Source organism: Betta splendens, chromosome 9 (assembly GCF_900634795.4).
Source record: "Betta splendens chromosome 9, fBetSpl5.4, whole genome shotgun sequence".
NCBI classification, from domain to species: domain Eukaryota; kingdom Metazoa; phylum Chordata; class Actinopteri; order Anabantiformes; family Osphronemidae; genus Betta; species Betta splendens.
In genome coordinates, this window is record NC_040889.2 from 5,887,953 (window position 1) to 5,906,760 (window position 18,808).

The 18,808-nt window shown below is 47.4% G+C and overlaps 1 protein-coding gene across 7 annotated transcripts in view; it reads right to left on the bottom strand.

Annotated features, from left to right (window-relative positions):
* The window catches only part of LOC114863091 (NLR family CARD domain-containing protein 3-like), a 49,282-nt gene that overhangs the window by 13,660 nt on the left and 16,814 nt on the right, over positions 1-18,808 (bottom strand). For 6 of the 7 annotated variants that reach the window (XM_055511822.1, XM_055511819.1, XM_055511818.1 and 3 more), the window contains one exon: positions 17,511-17,684. The exons of the other annotated variant lie outside the window; for it this stretch is intronic. In XM_055511822.1, coding sequence (XP_055367797.1) covers positions 17,511-17,684 — 174 coding nt within the window. The remainder of the gene's footprint in view (positions 1-17,510; positions 17,685-18,808) is intronic. 7 annotated transcript variants of the gene reach the window in all.

Here is an 18,808-nt window from a genome sequence, read left to right on the forward strand (position 1 = left end):
ATGTAGTCCGTTACACAGGAGAGGAGGTGACTTATGGTGGCCCCGTTCCGGAGTCGGTATCCATAGCCAGTCTTGTTTATTATTTGGCTGAGGGGGTTCAGACCTATGCAGAACAGCAGTGGGGACAGTGCATCTCCTTGGTATATGCCACATTTGATGGATACTTGGGCAAGGTCTGCATCAGGTGTTGGGGAACCAGAGCACCTTGACGAGAAATGGGCTACTGGAACAAGAAAGAAATGGCTGAGATGCGAGAACAGAGAACTGTTGGAATGCTACTACTCAAGTAACCCTAGTCAGAGGGGTTACATGAAAAGAATGTGTGGCGAATGGGAACGGAGAAACCCACATTCAAGACTGACTGCGAAGCAACTAGTAGCTCAGTGTTCCAACATCCACAAACGGCAACTGCTATCACAACTTGAGATTGACGAGATACAACACAAATGCTACGGCAAGGGGGAGCCAGGACGCCAGGTCAGAGGGGAGGTTTCACCATCTCCCCAACCGGAAATTGGGTACGAAGCCCCAATGAGCACAGATACGCTGAGCGAGGCAGCGACTGACCTGAAAGATAAGATCATGGCGAGATTAAGGCTGGAAACTGAACAGTACTGGAAGGGTATATGGGAAAGGGAGGCATCACACAACAGTGATGCACAGTGGCTGGTGGATCTGAGGGAAGACCACAGCAACCTCCCTGAACAGAACCCAGTGACTATCACAGTGGCAGACATCCAACAAAGAGTCTCAGGTATGAAAAACTGGACAGCACCTGGCCCTGACATGATCCACGCCTACTGGCTAAAGAAGCTCACTGCAATCCACGAGCGCCTGGCAGCCCAAATGAACCAGCTGCTAAAGGATGGGACTCACCCTGAATGGCTAACCGAAGGGCGAACGATCCTGATAATGAAGGATCCCTCAAAGGGTGCAGTCCCATCCAACTACCGGCCAATAACCTGTCTCCCCACAACATGGAAGCTCATGTCAGGCATCATCGCAGCTAAGATAAGTGGGCACATGGGTCAATACATGAGCGAAGCACAGAAGGGCATTAGTAAGGATACCAGAGGAGCCAAACACCAACTCCTGGTAGACAGAACAGTCGCCCAAGACTGCAGAACGCGACACACCAACCTGTGCACAGCCTGGATCGACTACAAGAAAGCCTATGACTCAATGCCACACACATGGATCACTGAATGCTTGGAGCTGTACAACATCAACAGAACTCTAAGGGCCTTCATTGCAAACTCGATGAGGTTGTGGAGAACCACCCTTGAAGCCAATGGGAAGCCACTTGCCCAAGTATTCATCAAATGTGGCATATACCAAGGAGATGCACTGTCCCCACTGCTGTTCTGCATAGGTCTAAACCCCCTCAGCCAAATAATAAACAAGACTGGCTATGGATACCGACTCCGGAACGGGGCCACCATAAGTCACCTCCTCTACATGGATGACATCAAGCTGTACGCCAAGAGTGAGCGAGACATCGACTCACTGATCCACACCACCAGGATCTACAGCTCGGACATCGGGATGTCATTCGGGCTCGAAAAATGTGGGAGGATGGTGACAAAGAGAGGCAAGGTAATCCACACAGAAGGGGTCTCACTCCCAGAAGGAACAATAGCAGACATTGAGGACAATTACAAGTACCTTGGAATACCACAGGCAAACGGCAAACCTTGAACAGGCAACAAGGAATGCGGCAACAGCCAAATACCTCCAACGAGTAAGGCAAGTCCTAAGAAGCCAGCTCAATGGCAAGAACAAATCCCAGGCAATAAACAGCTATGCCCTGCCAGTGATCAGATACCCTGCGGGAATAATAAGGTGGCCAAAGGAAGAGATACAGACCACAGATGTTAAGACACGAAAGCTCCTCACCATGCATGGAGGGTTCCACCCCAAATCCAGCACCCTGAGACTGTACGCTAGCCGCAAGGAAGGAGGCCAAGGACTAGTGAGCGTGAGAGCCACTATCCAGGATGAAACATCCAAGATCCATAAGTACATCAAGGATAAGGCCTCGACAGATGACGTGCTGAGTGAATGTCTCAGGCAGTGGAGAACAGAGGATGAGATGCTGGAAGAGGGACCATGCTTCACCGCTGGTTGTCTAGGTGGTGTCCTGCAAACGATGTGGGCTTTGTGGCTAATTGGAGCACTTTTTGGGGAAAACCTGGGCTGATTAGAAGAGACGGCGTCCATCCCACGTTGAACGGAGCCTCTCTGCTTTCTAGTAATATGGCCATGTTGCTTAGTCCCCCCACTCCGTGACAACTCAGAGTGGAGCCCAGGACGCAGAGTCGCAGTCTTACACGCCTCTCTGCATGTTCTCTACAGCCGCGACCCACTCTTAGTCTTAGTTATCGCATAGAGACTGTGTCTGCTTCTCGACCACCTAAACTATACAAGTCACAAACAAATCAAAGAGGAGTGACTTACCAGAATTTAATAAACATCAAAACAGTTCCTCTTACAGAACAAAGTAATGGTAAGCTAATGAAGTGTGGTTTATTAAATATCAGATCTCTCTCATCTAAATCCTTTTTAATAAATGACTTGATAAGTGACCATCACATAGATCTGTTCTGTCTCACTGAAACCTGGCTGCAGCAGGATGAATATGTTACTTTAAATGAGTCGACTCCAATGAGTCACATCAACTATCATGTTCCAAGATGTACAGGTAGAGGTGGAGGAGTAGCAGCCATTTATAAATCAGATTTATTAATTACTCCTAAACCTAAACATAGTTATAACTCATTTGAGAGCCTCACTCTGAGCCTTTTTCACCCAGACTCTAAAACTCAGAAGCCAGTTGTATTTTGTATTGTTTACCGTCCTCCTGCTCCATATTCAGAGTTCTTAACTGAATTCTCTGAATTCTTATCTGACTTAGTTCTTAGCACAGATAAAGTCATTGTAGTGGGAGACTTTAACATTCATGTAGATGTTGACAGCAACTGTCTCAGCACTGCTTTTAACTCCTTAATAGACACTATTGGTTTTACACAGCAGGTAAATGAACCCACTCATCGTTTTAACCACACCCTAGATCTTGTCCTGACATATGGGGTTGAAATTGATAATTTAATAGTTCTTCCCCAAAACCCTCTGTTATCTGACCATTTCTTATTAACTTTTGAATTTAGTACAACTGACCCTATAACAGCTGGAAAGAAATGTTACTATAGCAGATGTTTATCTGACAATGCTGTTGCCAGATTCAAGCAGATGATTCCATCATCTTTTGCCTCAATGTCTTGTAGATACACAGAGAACAGTCACCTTAATCCTTATGAACAGGTTGACTGTCTTGTAGATGATGCTGCAGCTTCTCTACGTACAATGTTAGACACAGAGGCTCCTCTGAAGAAGAAGACAGTAAATCAGAGGAGGTTAGCTCCGTGGTATAACTCAGACATCCGCAGCCTAAAGCAAAGGACTAGACAACTAGAAAGACAGTGGCGTTCCAACAAAATAAATGTAAACTGCATTGCATGGAAGGACAGTCTAATGAAATATAAAAAAGCACTTTGTGCTGCTAGAAAAACATATTATTCCTCCCTAATTGAGGAAAACAAAAACAACCCCAGGTTTCTTTTCAGCACTGTAGCCAGGCTGACAAAGAGTCATAGCTGTATTGAGTCTACTATCCCCTTAAATCTCAGCAGCAATGACTTTATGAACTACTTTACTAATAAAATTATCATCATTAGAAAAAACATTCAGCAGCGACTTCTTCCAAATGACAGAAAGCACTGTCTAGACCCATCAACTTTAAATTTATTAAATCCTCTGTCTTACCTAGACAGCTTCTCCCCCATAACTCATATGGAGTTAACCTCAATAATTAACTCTTCCAAGTCGTCCACTTGTCTTTTAGATCCAATCCCAACCAGATTACTCAAAGAAGTTCTACCTTTAATCAGCTCATCCTTATTAAATCAAATCAACCAATCTTTACAACTAGGCTATGTACCACAGGCTTTTAAGGTGGCTGTGGTCAAACCTCTATTGAAAAAAACAACCCTTGACCCTGGACAACTAGCCAACTATAGGCCCATTTCAAATTTACCCTTTATTTCCAAGATTCTGGAAAAAATCGTGGCTAAACAATTATCTGACCACCTTAGTGGGAATAACCTGTACGAAGTTTTTCAGTCAGGATTTAGAAAACATCATAGCACAGAAACAGCTCTGATTAGAGTCACTAATGATCTTCTATTAGCTTCGGACAATGGTCTAGTTTCTGTCCTTGTCCTGTTAGATCTTAGTGCTGCATTTGATACAATTGATCATAACATTCTATTACAGACACTAGAACATAGAATCTGGATTAATGGAACAGCATTGGGATGGTTTAAATCCTATTTGTTGAACAGATTCCAGTTTGTTCATGTTAATGATAAATTCTCCACACGCACAAGGATTAGCTATGGAGTTCCACAGGGTTCTGTGCTGGGTCCAATTCTGTTTAGCCTATACATGTCTCCTCTAGGTGAGATTATTAGAAAGCATTCTATTAATTTTCATTTTTACGCAGATGATACTCAGCTATACATGTCCTTGGAACCAAATGAAACAGATCAACTAGTCAAAATTCAGGGTTGTTTAAAAGACATCAAATCCTGGATGTCCCAAAACTTCCTTCAACTAAACTCAGATAAAACCGAGATTCTTATTGTTGGGCCTAAAAATCTGAGAGAGACACTATTGAGTCAGATAGCCACCCTGGATGGCATAACATTAGCTTCAGATTCTACTGTGAGGAACCTTGCTGTCATGTTTGACCAGGATCTCTCTTTTACATCATACATTAAACAAATCTCCAGAACCGCCTACTTCCACCTTAGAAATATAGTTAAAATCAGAAGCATCCTCTCTCAGAGCGATGCAGAGAAACTGATCCATGCATTTGTTACCTCTAGGCTGGACTACTGTAACTCCTTACTCATAGGATGTCCTAACAGCTCCTTAAAAAGCCTACAGCTCATTCAAAATGCTGCAGCCAGAGTTCTGACAGGACTTAGAAAGAGAGATCACATTTCTCCTACATTAGCTTCTCTGCACTGGCTGCTGTCAGGCTTGGGCAGGTGTCGGACCCACATGCACGGCGCAGAAACACAGATGTGATTAAGTGCAGGTTTATTCGGTGAATCAGAGTCAGGCAGTCCAGGTCAAACACAGTACGTTCCAGTAGGCAATATACAAAGGAGCAGGCAATCTCAGAATCAAGGTCCAGGCAGGGTTCGGTACACGAGCAGACTTGGCGACAGTACAGACAAGGATCAGGCAAAAACTCACGGTCAGATTATCAGGCACAGGTCTTTCACAGGTTGCGGGATCAACAGGGTTCAGGCAAGAATCAATGGTCGAGGCGGTCACGGTCAAAACACGAATGGCTACGATAGAATGCTGGAAAGAGTACATGAACTAACAATCTGGCGACTGGTGTGGGTGAGAGGTGGAGGTTAAGTACAGGTGCTGATTACTAATTAGCAACAGGTGTGGATGATGAGAACCGGAGCGTGACAGGAGGTTAACAAAATAAAACAGGATGTGACACGTAACATGAATCATGACAGTACCCCCCCCCCCTATGGCGTCTTCCACGGCGCCAACGAGCCCCTCCCCCCTCCGCCCAGGGCGGGTGGAGGGAGGAACCAGGAGGAGGGCTCGAATCTCCCCCCCTCGCCCGGGCGACGAAGCAGGGTGGGAGGAGGGAGGACATCAGGAGGAGGGTCCAGCGCCGGAATCCTCCTCGTCTGCAGAACCGTGGCTGTGGTGCCCCATCCCGTCCGGGGACGGGGCCTCAGGATGTGCTGCATGAAAGTCTCTGATAAGGGACTTGTCCAGTATGTCCCGGGCCGGCACCCAAGAGCGTTCGTCCGGCCCGTAGCCCTCCCAGTCGACCAGATACTGGAAGCCCCGCCCCCGACGTCTGCAGTCGCGGAGGTCCCGAACCGTGTAGACAGGCCCTCCGTCCACGATCCGAGGAGGAGGAGGCGGTTGATGTGGAGGAACCATGGGACACGATCGATAGGGTTTGAGGCGGCTGATGTGGAATGTGGGGTGGATCTTCATTGTCCTGGGCAATGAGAGCCTCACAGAAACAGGATTAATAATTTGCGATATCGTATATGGACCAATGAATTTCGGAGTCAACTTACGGGTCTGGGCCTGCAACCTGAGGTCTCTGGTGGACAACCAGACCTGATCGCCCACCTTGTATTCTGGACCCGGTATCCGCTTACGGTCGGCCGCCCGCTTGTACTGGTCCCGTGCCCGCAACATGGTGCGCCGTGCCTGCAACCATGTGCGACGGCAACGCTGGACCAGGGCGTGCGCCGACGGGACGCGGACCTCTTCCTCCGAAGCCGGAAATAATGGCGGCTGGAACCCATAGGCGCACTGAAACGGGGTCAGTCCGGTGGAGGCGCAGGGCAGCGTGTTGTGGGCGAACTCCACCCACACGAGTTTGCTGGCCCATGACCCCGGGTTTCTGGAGGCGAGGAGCCGCAATCCTACCTCCAACTGCTGATTGGCCCGTTCGGCCTGTCCATTGGACTCGGGGTGGTACCCTGACGATAAGCTAACCTCCGCCCCTAGGAGAGAACAGAACTCTCGCCAAAATCGCGAGACGAACTGGGGCCCTCGGTCCGACACAATGTCTGAGGGGAAGCCGTGGAGTTTAAAAACATGCTCGAGCATGGCTTGAGCCGTAGCCTTGGCTGACGGCAACTTGGGTAGGGATATAAAGTGGGCTAACCTGGAGAAGCGGTCTACCACCGTCATGACGACTGTCTTCCCCTGGGAGGGTGGTAGGCCGGTGACGAAATCCAGGGCTAGGTGTGACCAGGGGCGGTGCGGTACCGGTAGAGGACGCAGCAGACCGGCCGGTCGCTGATGCGACGCCTTGCCCATGGCACACGTGGGGCATGCGGCGACGTATTCCCGGACGTCCTTCTTCACCGTCGGCCACCAGAACCTCTCCCCCAGCCTAAACAGAGTGCCAGCCACCCCGGGGTGTCCACTTACTAGTGAGGCGTGAGCCCACTGGATGACCTCTCCCCTGAGGTCGGGTGGCACGAACAGCCGGTTGGGCGGGACGCCGCGTGGGACTGGACGGTCGCGGTTGGCCTCCCGTACCCGACGCTCCACCGACCAGGTGACTGCCCCCACCAGACATCCCGGCGGTAGGATGGACTCAGGTTCTGCTGGTTCCTGCTGCGCGTCATGCAGACGAGACAGAACGTCAGGTTTCACATTCTTGGATCCAGGACGGTACGACAAGTGAAAATTGAAGCGACTGAAGAACAGTGCCCATCGGGCCTGGCGTGAGTTCAGCCGCTTCGCCGTTCTCAGGTACTCAAGGTTCTTATGATCTGTATATACTAGGAAAGGCTGGTCTGCCCCCTCCAGCCAGTGTCTCCACTCCTCTAGGGATACCTTTACCGCGAGCAGTTCTCGGTCCCCGATGTCGTAATTCCGCTCCGCGGGAGATAGCTTGCGGGACATGAAGGCACATGGGTGGATCCTACCGTCCGTGGGATCCCTCTGGGACAGCACGGCCCCGACTCCGGAGTTGGACGCGTCGACCTCCACCACGAACTGCCGCTGTGGGTCGGGCATCCGCAGCACGGGTGCCGTGACGAAACTGCGTTTCAAACGTTGAAACGCCTCCTCTGCCTCGCCTGTCCACTGAAAAGCAGTCTTACATGAGGTTAGTGCGTGCAATGGAGCGGCAATGCTGCTGAACCTCCTGATGAACTTTCTGTAAAAGTTGGCAAATCCTAGGAAGCGCTGCACCTCCTTCCTGCTCTGTGGGACCGGCCACTCCTGAACTGCCTGGGTCTTGGCTGGGTCCATTTCGATCTTGTCCCTGCTGACGATAAATCCTAAAAACGAGACCTGGTCCGCATGGAACTCACACTTTTCTGCCTTAACATATAGTCGGTGTTCCAGTAATTTCCTGAGGACCTGGCGGACATGAGCAATGTGCTCCTCCTCGGAGCGGGAAAAGACCAGGATATCATCAAGGTATACAAAGACAAAGTCATTTATCATGGGGCCGAGTACCTCATTTACAAACGCCTGGAAGACCGCTGGCGCGTTGGTCAGACCAAAGGGCATGACGAGGTACTCATAGTGTCCATTCGGGGTATTGAAGGCCGTCTTCCATTCGTCCCCCTCACGGATCCGAACCAGGTGGTAGGCGTTACGGAGGTCCAACTTGGTAAAGTGAGTAGCTCCTGCTAGCAACTCGAACGCGGAGGATAATAAGGGAAGAGGGTAGGAGTCTCTTACAGTGATGTCATTGAGGCCCCGGTAATCAATGCAGGGCCGCAGGGAACCGTCCTTCTTCCCCACAAAGAAGAAACCTGCGCCTGCAGGAGAGGATGAGGGACGAATGATACCCGAGGCCAGCGCGGAGTCCAGATATTCCTTCATGGCCCGGGTTTCCTTGGGAGAAAGCTGATACAACCTCCCCTTGGGAGGCGTGGTCCCTGGGCGCAGGTTGATCGCGCAGTCATGCTTTCGGTGGGGCGGAAGGGAGGTCGCACGGACCTTGCTAAACACAGCGCGAAGGTCGTGGTAGCAATCGGGGACTCCCGTCAGATCGGCCTGCTCGATCTCCTCACCGATTGTCGCCGTCGCCCCTGCAGGTGCCTGTTGGGAGACTGCGGGCTGAAAGCAAGTGTTCATACAGTCTGAATCCCATCGGCTCACCTCCCCCTTGCGCCAATCCAGTGTGGGGTTGTGTAGCCTCAACCACGTGTGGCCCAGTACCACCGGGTGGTAGCACGACTCCACGACCAAAAACGTGATTTTCTCGGTGTGCGTGTCAGAAAAAGTCATTATTACCGGTTCAGTTCGATGCGTGACTCTCCAGAGCCGTCGTCCGTCCAGCGCGGCCGTTTCCACGGGAGACGCCAAGGGGATGGCCGCGATGCCCAGTCGCTCCACCAGTCCGGCGTCCATCAGACTGGCATCAGCTCCGGAGTCAATGAGGACCGCCTGCTGGACGGATCGGGTACTGGAGACTAGTGTTACCGTAGGCAATGACCGAGCGGAGGCGCTACCTAAAATTGTTCGGCTCACCGCTACCCTCCGTGCTAGCGATGAGCCATGTCTTTTAGTGGACAGCGCAGGGCAAGATGCCCGGCCTGACCGCAATACAAACACAGTCCATGGGAGCGTCGGCGTCGCTTCTCCTCCTCTGACAGCCGTGCGCGGCCGATCTGCATCGGTTCCTCTGGCTGCGGTCCCACTTCCGGGTTCCGAGGAACGGACTGACCGCCAGGCTCACGCTGCCCCCTCCTGGGGCTCGTGGTGCGAAGTCGACGGTTCTCCCGCAGGCTTTCCTCTCGGTGGTGCTCCCGTTCGTTGCTCCCCAGCCTGCGGTCAATTTGTATCGCCAGGGCGATCAGAGCGTCCAAACTGCTGGGCAAATCCCTCGCTGCCAAGCAGTCCTTGACCCGCCGAGAGAGTCCGCGGATAAATACATCACCCAGTGCGATGGCGTCCCAGCCGGCTTCTGCGGCTAGCGTGCGGAACTCGATTGCGTACTTCGCCGTCGGTCTGCCGCCCTGTCGAATATTAACCAGCCGCTGAGCCGCTTCGCGTCCCGGGGTGACTTCCTGGAAGATCTGTTTCAATGCGGTGGCGAAGGCGGCGAAGGTGCACACGCAGGAAGAGCCGTTTTGCCACTCCGCTGTCGCCCATGCTTCCGCGTCCCCCGTCAGGTGCGAAATAGCGTACGCCACCCGAGCGCGCTCCGAGGGAAACGCGGGTGAATGCAGTTCAAAATGAATCTCACACTGTGTGAGAAATGCTCGACAGTCTCCTGACTCACCAGAGAACCGTAGCGGGGCGCCTAGTCTGGCGTCTGGAGCGACGGCCATGGGAGCCGCTGCTGCCAGGGGCGCTGCCGCGGCAGTGGCGCTCGGGGTCGGTCTCGTCTCTCCCGTCGAGCTCTGGGTCAGGCGATTCATTGCCTCAGTTAATCCTGCCATCGCCGTCTCCTGTCGCAAAACACACTCGGCCAATCTCTGGAGAGCGGCGTTGGTTTTCTCCTCCTGCTCTGCTGCGCGCTGCTCCTGAGCCGTGAGCTGAGCACGGAGGTTCTCTGCACCGGCGGAGTCCATTTCTGGCCAGATTGTTCTGTCAGGCTTGGGCAGGTGTCGGACCCACATGCACGGCGCAGAAACACAGATGTGATTAAGTGCAGGTTTATTCGGTGAATCAGAGTCAGGCAGTCCAGGTCAAACACAGTACGTTCCAGTAGGCAATATACAAAGGAGCAGGCAATCTCAGAATCAAGGTCCAGGCAGGGTTCGGTACACGAGCAGACTTGGCGACAGTACAGACAAGGATCAGGCAAAAACTCACGGTCAGATTATCAGGCACAGGTCTTTCACAGGTTGCGGGATCAACAGGGTTCAGGCAAGAATCAATGGTCGAGGCGGTCACGGTCAAAACACGAATGGCTACGATAGAATGCTGGAAAGAGTACATGAACTAACAATCTGGCGACTGGTGTGGGTGAGAGGTGGAGGTTAAGTACAGGTGCTGATTACTAATTAGCAACAGGTGTGGATGATGAGAACCGGAGCGTGACAGGAGGTTAACAAAATAAAACAGGATGTGACACGTAACATGAATCATGACAGCTGCCTGTAAAATGTAGGATAGAATTTAAAATTATCCTACTCACATACAAAGTACTCAATGATAAAGCTCCTTCTTATCTTAAAGACCTTATAGTTCCTTATGCTCCCAGCAGAACACTTCGTTCTCAGAGCGCTGGGCTACTTGTGGTTCCTAGAGTGTTTAAATGTAGAACAGGGGGCAGAGCTTTTAGCTACCAAGCTCCTCTCCTCTGGAACCAGCTCCCTCTTCAGGTTCGAGAAGCTGACACACTCTCCACCTTTAAGATTAGGCTTAAAACCTTCCTCTTTGATAAAGCTTATAGTTAGAGATGGTTCAGGTCACTGGCAATTATTGTTAGTCACAGGAACCATCTCTTAGTTAAGCTGCAATAGACATAGACTGCTGGGGGACTTAATTTATACACTGAGCTCCTCTGTTTCCTTCTACCTCCTCTGTCCCATAACCTCCCATCATTGTCCCATGTTTAACTAACCTTGTCTCTTTCTGTCCAGTAGTTGTGCTTCTCTCCTCTCCCCTCCCCCCCCACCCCCACTCTTTCTCCCTCTCTGTCCTCACCTACAGGTATCATTGGACTCAAAGTTTGGTGTCTGTGATGGGTTGCTGCGGATCCAACCATTCTGCCTGCGTCCAGTCCCTGGTCCTACCATCCTGCCTATGCTCTGTTGTTGCTTGTTGTTGCTTGTTGCTGTGCTTTTCTATCTCTCTATCCTCTCACCCCAACCGGTCGAAGCAGATGGCCGCCCACATCCAGTCTGGTTCTGCTGGAGGTTTCTTCCTCGTTAGAGAGGGAGTTTTTCCTCTCCACTGTTGCTGTCAAATTAAATGCTTGCTGTATGTGGGATTTGTTGGGTTTAGTTGTGTGAGGTTTTAAACCTTACTTTGTAAAGTGCCTTGAAATAACTTTGTTGTGATTTGGCGCTATATAAATAAAATTGAATTGAATTGAATTGAATTGAATGATGGGAGGACAAGCCCTTACACGGGATGTACCACCGGAACATAACTGAAGTGGCTGATCTCAACAAATCCTACCAATGGCTTGAAAGGGCTGGGCTGAAGGACAGCACAGAGGCACTCATCCTGGCTGCACAGGAGCAGGCCCTGAGCACCAGAGCCATAGAGGCCCAGATCTACCACACCAGACAAGACCCAAGGTGTAGACTGTGCCCCTGAGACGGTCCAGCACATAACTGCAGGGTGTAAGATGCTGGCAGGGAAAGCATACATGGAACGCCATAACCAAGTGGCTGGCATAGTATACAGGAACATCTGCACAGAGTATGGACTGGAAACCCCAAGGTCAAAGTGGGAAACACCTCCCAAGGTGGTAGAGAACGAGCGAGCCAAGATCCTGTGGGACTTCCAGATCCAGACTGACAGAATGGTAATGGCGAACCAACCAGACATTGTGGTGGTGGATAAAGAGCAGAGGAAAGCCGTAGTGGTGGATGTGGCAATACCAAGCGATGGCAACATCAGGAAAAAGGAACATGAGAAACTAGAGAAATACCAAGGGCTCAGAGAAGAACTGGAGAAGGCTTGGAAGGTGAAGGCCACAGTGGTGCCTGTGGTGATTGGAGCACTGGGGGCAGTGACCCCCAAATTGGAGGAATGGCTACAACAGATCCCTGGAATAACATCCGACATCTCAGTCCAGAAAAGTGCAGTCCTAGGAACAGCAAGGATACTGCGCAGAACCCTCAAGCTTCCTGGCCTCTGGTAGAGGACCCGAGCTTGGAAAGTGGATGTGACCACCCGCGTGGGGTGAGCAGGGAGTTTTTATATATATATAATATGCAGGCAGGATAGTTCAATCAGTATAGTCGTATAGTATAGTATAGTGTATATATATATACATATACATAGCTTTATAACTGTAAAGTGTCCAGGTTTGCACCATCGCACATTAACAAACACAGCCAGGTCTCTTCCTTTCCTCTTTCCATTGTTCTGTCCGCATGTGGCAGATGAAAGTTATCCAGAGAAACAGCCGAGTCAGGCATGTGTGGGGTCAGCCACGTCTCCATGAGCAACATGATGCTGCTCTGTCTTTATTGGTTGATGTCTTATGAGCGCGACAAGCTTGTCAGTTTTGAGCTTGTCAGAGATCGATTTAACGTTCCCCATGATCATGGAGGGGGGGGGGGGGGCAGGTCTAAAGCAGTCCTAAAGTTTCCTACCAGCGTGATAGCATCTGCGTGTCCTCCTCCGGGAAAATGTGTCTGTCTCTGGGAAACACAACGTGCGTGTGGTCCGATACACATTGTTGCAAAAAAAGGTTAATCCAAAGCTGAGAAAATAAACTACTGATTCCTGTGGAGTTGGGCTTTGTAAACAATACATACAGAAAAACACAAATTGTAGAGACAATTTAACTATAAAAGTTAGTAAAAAGAGTTTGAAGAACAACCAGCAGCTGACTCCGCCAGCGCCGTTGCCAAGCAACCTGAGTTTTCCTGTTTTGACTGAAAAAGGATAGAAAATAATGTTAAGCAGTTTATAGATTTATTCTACAATCAAGATTTGTTCTTTGTTTACCGTAATTTCCTATTTCTTTCCAGCACTTTAAACCCAGTGTCTTAAACAATTCTGTAGCTAATTTGTGGATTTTTACCGGCTTATAAGCTTCATGCTGCCGAGCTGTGTACACCTTGCACATCCGACTTAAAAGGTCCATGCACATGCAAAATTCACTTTTTGGACATTCTGGTACGTTTTTTCCACTCCCTGGGTCATATTAAGACACTCCTGGTGTGTTAGAAGTACGCCCCCTACTTATTTCACATTTTTGAGAGTTTATCCAATCCGGTTCAAGAACCTTTGTTTAAATTTGGTGGCCTCGATACGTCTGCATTTGCGCTGACCAATCACAGAACCAGCTTCGCCCCCCCCAGACAAACCTGGACCCCTAAATGTACCTGAAACATTTCGTTTCAGTCTCTCCAGGCACAGACAAAAGAATAAGTCACTCACTGCGCAGTCTACCATAGGAGGTGGCGCTAATGCGCCTTTCTGTAGGTTGCCACTCGCCATTTAAAAGACAAAAGAAGAAGAAGTCACTCAGGTTGAAGAAGCGCCCACTTGCTGCTTCCCCAAACATAAGTACATGCTTGATACTTATTTGATGTATGTACTCCAGAAGTTTCTCTGTTTATAATGTTGCTTCCCTCCTGTGTAAGGAATGCTAATTGCTAGAACCGTTGCGTTACCACGCAATTTTGATGAGTCCAAGCCTCTCCAGCATTTGTCCGGTTCGAATCGTGTGATATTTGGTACTGAGGTCATTTACTCAGCTCACATTATAGCTGCTAGCGCGATAGTAGCGCAGCGTTAGCGGCTGGCGTTAGCGGCTAGCGCTAGTAAGTTGTGAGAGTCAGCTGTGTTTCTAATTACTACCGAGCCTGTCGTGTGTATGTTGTAGCCCGAGTAGACCCGTGAATTTGGGTTATGGCAGGTTCTATCCAAGTCTAACATGTGTGTTGTCTAGTCAGCTACTTTATCTGTAAACGTGACATATTTTTTATATACAGACTGACACATGCCAGCTACCGAACGCGAGGAGGTTGCTTCTCAAACTGACACGCGGCTACCTTGTAGAAGACAAGGTAGCCGCATTTAACAACAGTATAATCATTTGTTGGCCAATATGCAGTTTTATTTGACAGAGATTTTGCATTTCACATTTTAGTAGTTCATAATATGATCTATATTATTGTCTATGTATTTACTCTGTATGCAGTTGGTCAACTTATTTTGATATTTTAGTCTGTTGACGGGTAATTTGTAACTCTAGTGTTATGGTGCAGATTATGTGGAAAATGTGATGTGACCATCTTCAATAGGACCTTGTAAACATCCCTGTCCTACCGGCCCTCTGAGCGGAATTTGAGCAACCTGAAAGAAAGGAGGTCATTAATGTCATGTTAATCTTTAACAAACCAGCACTATAAAATAAGTTGAAAACTTGTCTGCTCCAAACATTAACATTAAAACTGATCTAACTACCTCTATTTATTGTTTAGATCTGTAAATGTTGTGAGATACATAGGAAATACTGGTCATTTCATTAATCTGCTATTCTATTCTTTATACCTTCTAGAGTGGTGTCAAGGAAAACAGCTGCATCCTCCATCTGTACAGCAGCTGCACTGCTTCTGATGTCTTCCAACATGTGAAGACAAAAAAGATCCTCACATCTCCCCAGCCAACTGCTCATGACTGTACCTGTTCCACTCCAGAAACTATGCTTTCTGTTACAAACACCCCCAAGACCAGACAGGACGGAACCCAAAAGCAGTAACAGGCGAGGATGGCAGAATACAAAACGATATTTATTATACTACACAAAACAGAGGGTCACTACAGAGTAGGAAAAAGGTTCATGAACTAAACTGAGGCGCACTGCGAAGCAGGACCAGACTAACTAAACAGAGGAATAATACTAAACAGAAGTAACTATCAAACAAAATCAGGACACAATAGGTCGCTGCACTGAGTAGCCAAATTAGGAGTAGTAGGGCTGTTTACAATCCACACTAAACAAAAAAACAACCGTCATGCAGGAAGCCAGATGCAAACAGAGAGTCCACCATAACGCACTGACAACTGGAGGAGTCTCCATCCTCCACTTAAATAGTCCCCCAGTTAATGATGTTCCCGGAAGAAAACAGTTACTCAGTGCCGCCCTCTGAGGTTGGGAGGAGACTCACAACACTTAACATAACTATGAATCCTACCCGTTCATTTTGTGGTCTGCAAATTGAACTGTGATGGTAACTTATCCAGCATTATAGTGCTGGTGCATTGGTTAAAAATAAAGTTGGCTTTGACTATTGCTGTTTCACTGAACTATTTTTGTATGTATATACCTAATGAGGGAAAACAGACAAATGTTTTATAATATTTCAGCTTTTATTGAGGTATTGCCAAAAAAAACAATAATTTAGGTATTTCACAGGTGGTCTAAGTCCAACATAGGTGCCTTGTCCCTCAGGAAACACTGCCCTGATCCAGACCAGGGAAGGTGGGATGACTTGGACTCTTAGCCCTAGAAGTCCCCAGCACCAGCTGACAAGACTTCTAGGCTAGATACCTACAACAACAGGTAAAAAACAATAATTTCTATTTGTTATATATTATCACTTGATATATCATACACCTTACTAAAAGCAATTTAAAAAAATATTAGGTCAATATATATTTAGAAACAAAACTATGGTTTACAAACAGAGTTCCCAGGTACATTATGATTAATCTGTAAATAGTAAAATGTTCTAAAGTTTTTTATGAATTTCTGAGATACTGATTTATTCCATGCATGTGTAATTGTCTGATATACTGTATATTAAATGTGTTCTGTAATGAATACACATTCAATCATACTGGCTCCAGTCCTGGATCATCAACCATACATGACAGTAGGTTTGGCAACTAGTTCAGGCGTCTTGAGGTAAGATTTATCGAAATTTTAATTTATTAATAAAAGTAATAAAGACATGCAATATCTTGAAAGCAATATTTGCTGTCACACCATGCCTCTGTAGGCATTCACTGTTCCAACATTGGCACTTAATTACAGACAAATATGGCAAAATATAAGCTGCAGCTGAAGATCCCATTATAGAAAAAATATTTTCACACAGCAGCAGAACGAGAAATAAAAAAACATGTAAAAATTAGTTTATATTAGTTTATCAAGCTATGCTCCCAAACAAGCTGTAGTCGTGTTATGAATATTCTGTTGTATTAATTCAGGCTGCTAATTTGCAACCATTAGTATTAGCATTAGCAGCTAATCAAGTTGCGTATTATATAAATCAAATTAAATTAAACGTGAATCTGCCAGTTAGACGTACCTTGCACCAGTCGAAGTGTAACCACTTCAACAGCCTCCCATTCAACTTCAGAGTCAGATTTTGGATCAAACGTATGGTTGAACTCCACTACGAGGACGAGTCAGCCAGTGTCACTGTTACAATGGATTCAGTGACCATGACGTTTGATTCCCACGGCTATGCGCTTCCTTAAAGGGGTGTGGCGATCAGTTTAGCTTCCGACACACTCCCAAAAATAGAGCGTTGTGGACGAGAGCTAAAAACACACATTTTCAGACGGGCCGTGTGGGCGGTCTACAGCGCTTTTTGGCATGAAAAGTTACAGACACCTTACTGAGACATCAAGGTCCAATTCTTTAGCAATGTGGAGCATGAAAAAAGCGTGTGCATGGATCTTTAAAGCTGTTGAGGCCTGCGTTGTGACTCTTGCTACCAGTGTTACATACATGTTTTTAAGGAAGCACGCATATGCGATTGACTTGCTCACCACATCACCTTGTCAGAGTCGACAAAGTGGATTCTTTCTGCCTTAAATAAATGGCTAGTTCACCAAATGATATTGTAAAGACGTTTCCCTCTATTCTTACACCACACAGGAGTTGCTGCACTCAACATAAGCTAAAACAATCACCACCCCAAAGAAACAGAGACGAAAACGCCTGTCAGGACACTCCCTCAGCAGCTCTGTCCGCTATGAGGGAACAGTTGATGAAACAGTGAAAGAAAGACTTAAAGTGTATGACAAAGTAATTGTGGGGCTGTTTAATTTTGTAAGTTCAATCGTTGCAGTTTAAATTTGCAACATCTCTTGTGGGGCTTATGAAGCGATGCGGCCATCCCTAGTGTGCATCTTAAACTTAGGTGCGCTCTATAGTGTGAGAATTACAGTCTCCTTATATATAGTCAGAAAACATTTTGTTCAGATATCTGACAAGATCATGTTGACAAGCTACAAAGAATGTATATAAGTTAATGAAGCCTGACCTGAGAGTCTCCAGTCGACAGTGAGGACTCTTCAGTCCAGCAGACAGTAGCTTCATTCCTGAATCCTGCAGGTTGTTGTTACTCAGGTCCAGTTCTCTCAGACTAGAGGACTGAGAGCTGAGAACTGATGACAGAGCTTCACAGCTTCTCTCTGACAAGTTACACACATTCAGTCTAGTAAGCAGAGAAAAAAATATATATTAAAAATATTTAAAACATAATACATGAATAATAATAACTGAAATATCACATGGTCAAGGTATTCAGACCCTTTGCTGTGACACTCTGTATTTAACTTGGATGTACTAATGGATCATTTACACATCAAGCAGAAGAATGTAATTGGTGTAGTAGAGTTTGGTTTTGTAAAGTATTTAGTGAGAGAGTTTGTTCCAAATCCAGTGAGATGTTACCATTGTCAACAGTTTGGACACATATCAAAGGTCTGTAAGAAAAGGAAGGAAGAAAAGGTGTGCACTATGTGGAGGGGAACATGATTGTAGATAAGTTAGTGTGGTGAGGGGGTGGAACCAAAGTGAGAACACCCCTATGAGAAGAGTGGCCTCCATAATCCAGACTCCAAAGTCTGTGCCTTAGGCGAGTCTACCTGGTAACAACCTTGCTTGTTTTTGATTCGTATGACCCTGCCTAAACTGACCTTGCCTGTAAACGAATAAAGCCTGTTCCTTTTAAACCTAAAACCTCGTCTGAAGCTGTGCATGTGGGTCCGGCATCTCCGTGGTACTGACACAATGGACTTGAGGACAGTGGAGAAGGTGGTCATTACAAAGGTGGTTAAAGTGGGGGGGGGAGCAAGCGAGGGGGTGTAAGGGGGTGATAAGTGGCATACTAGTAAGAGTCAGTATGGAACTACTAATGGATCATTTACAAATTAAGCAGAAGAATGTAATTGGTGTTAGAAGACTGACAGAGTAGAGTTTGGTTTTGTAAAGTATTCAGTAAGAGAACTTGTTTGCTAAATAGCCTGTGCAGATTAAATATTCATAACACGACTTACTGTACATTACAGTACATTTGAGCTGCTTGTGTTGCTGCTCTGATATAATGTTTTTAAAAAATTGTGGATATATATTCAGGCGAATCACTGCATGACCTACCTGGGAACAAACAAAGAATTGGTTCGAATTAGATATTGACCAAACATATTTTTAATGCTTTTAGTAATTTTTTAGAAATGTTTTTTGATCATTTTTGATAAACCTGACAGTAACATCTCTCTGTATCTGAAGTTGTTACAGGTATCTAGCTTACAGAGGCTAGTGAGCTGGTGCTGGTGA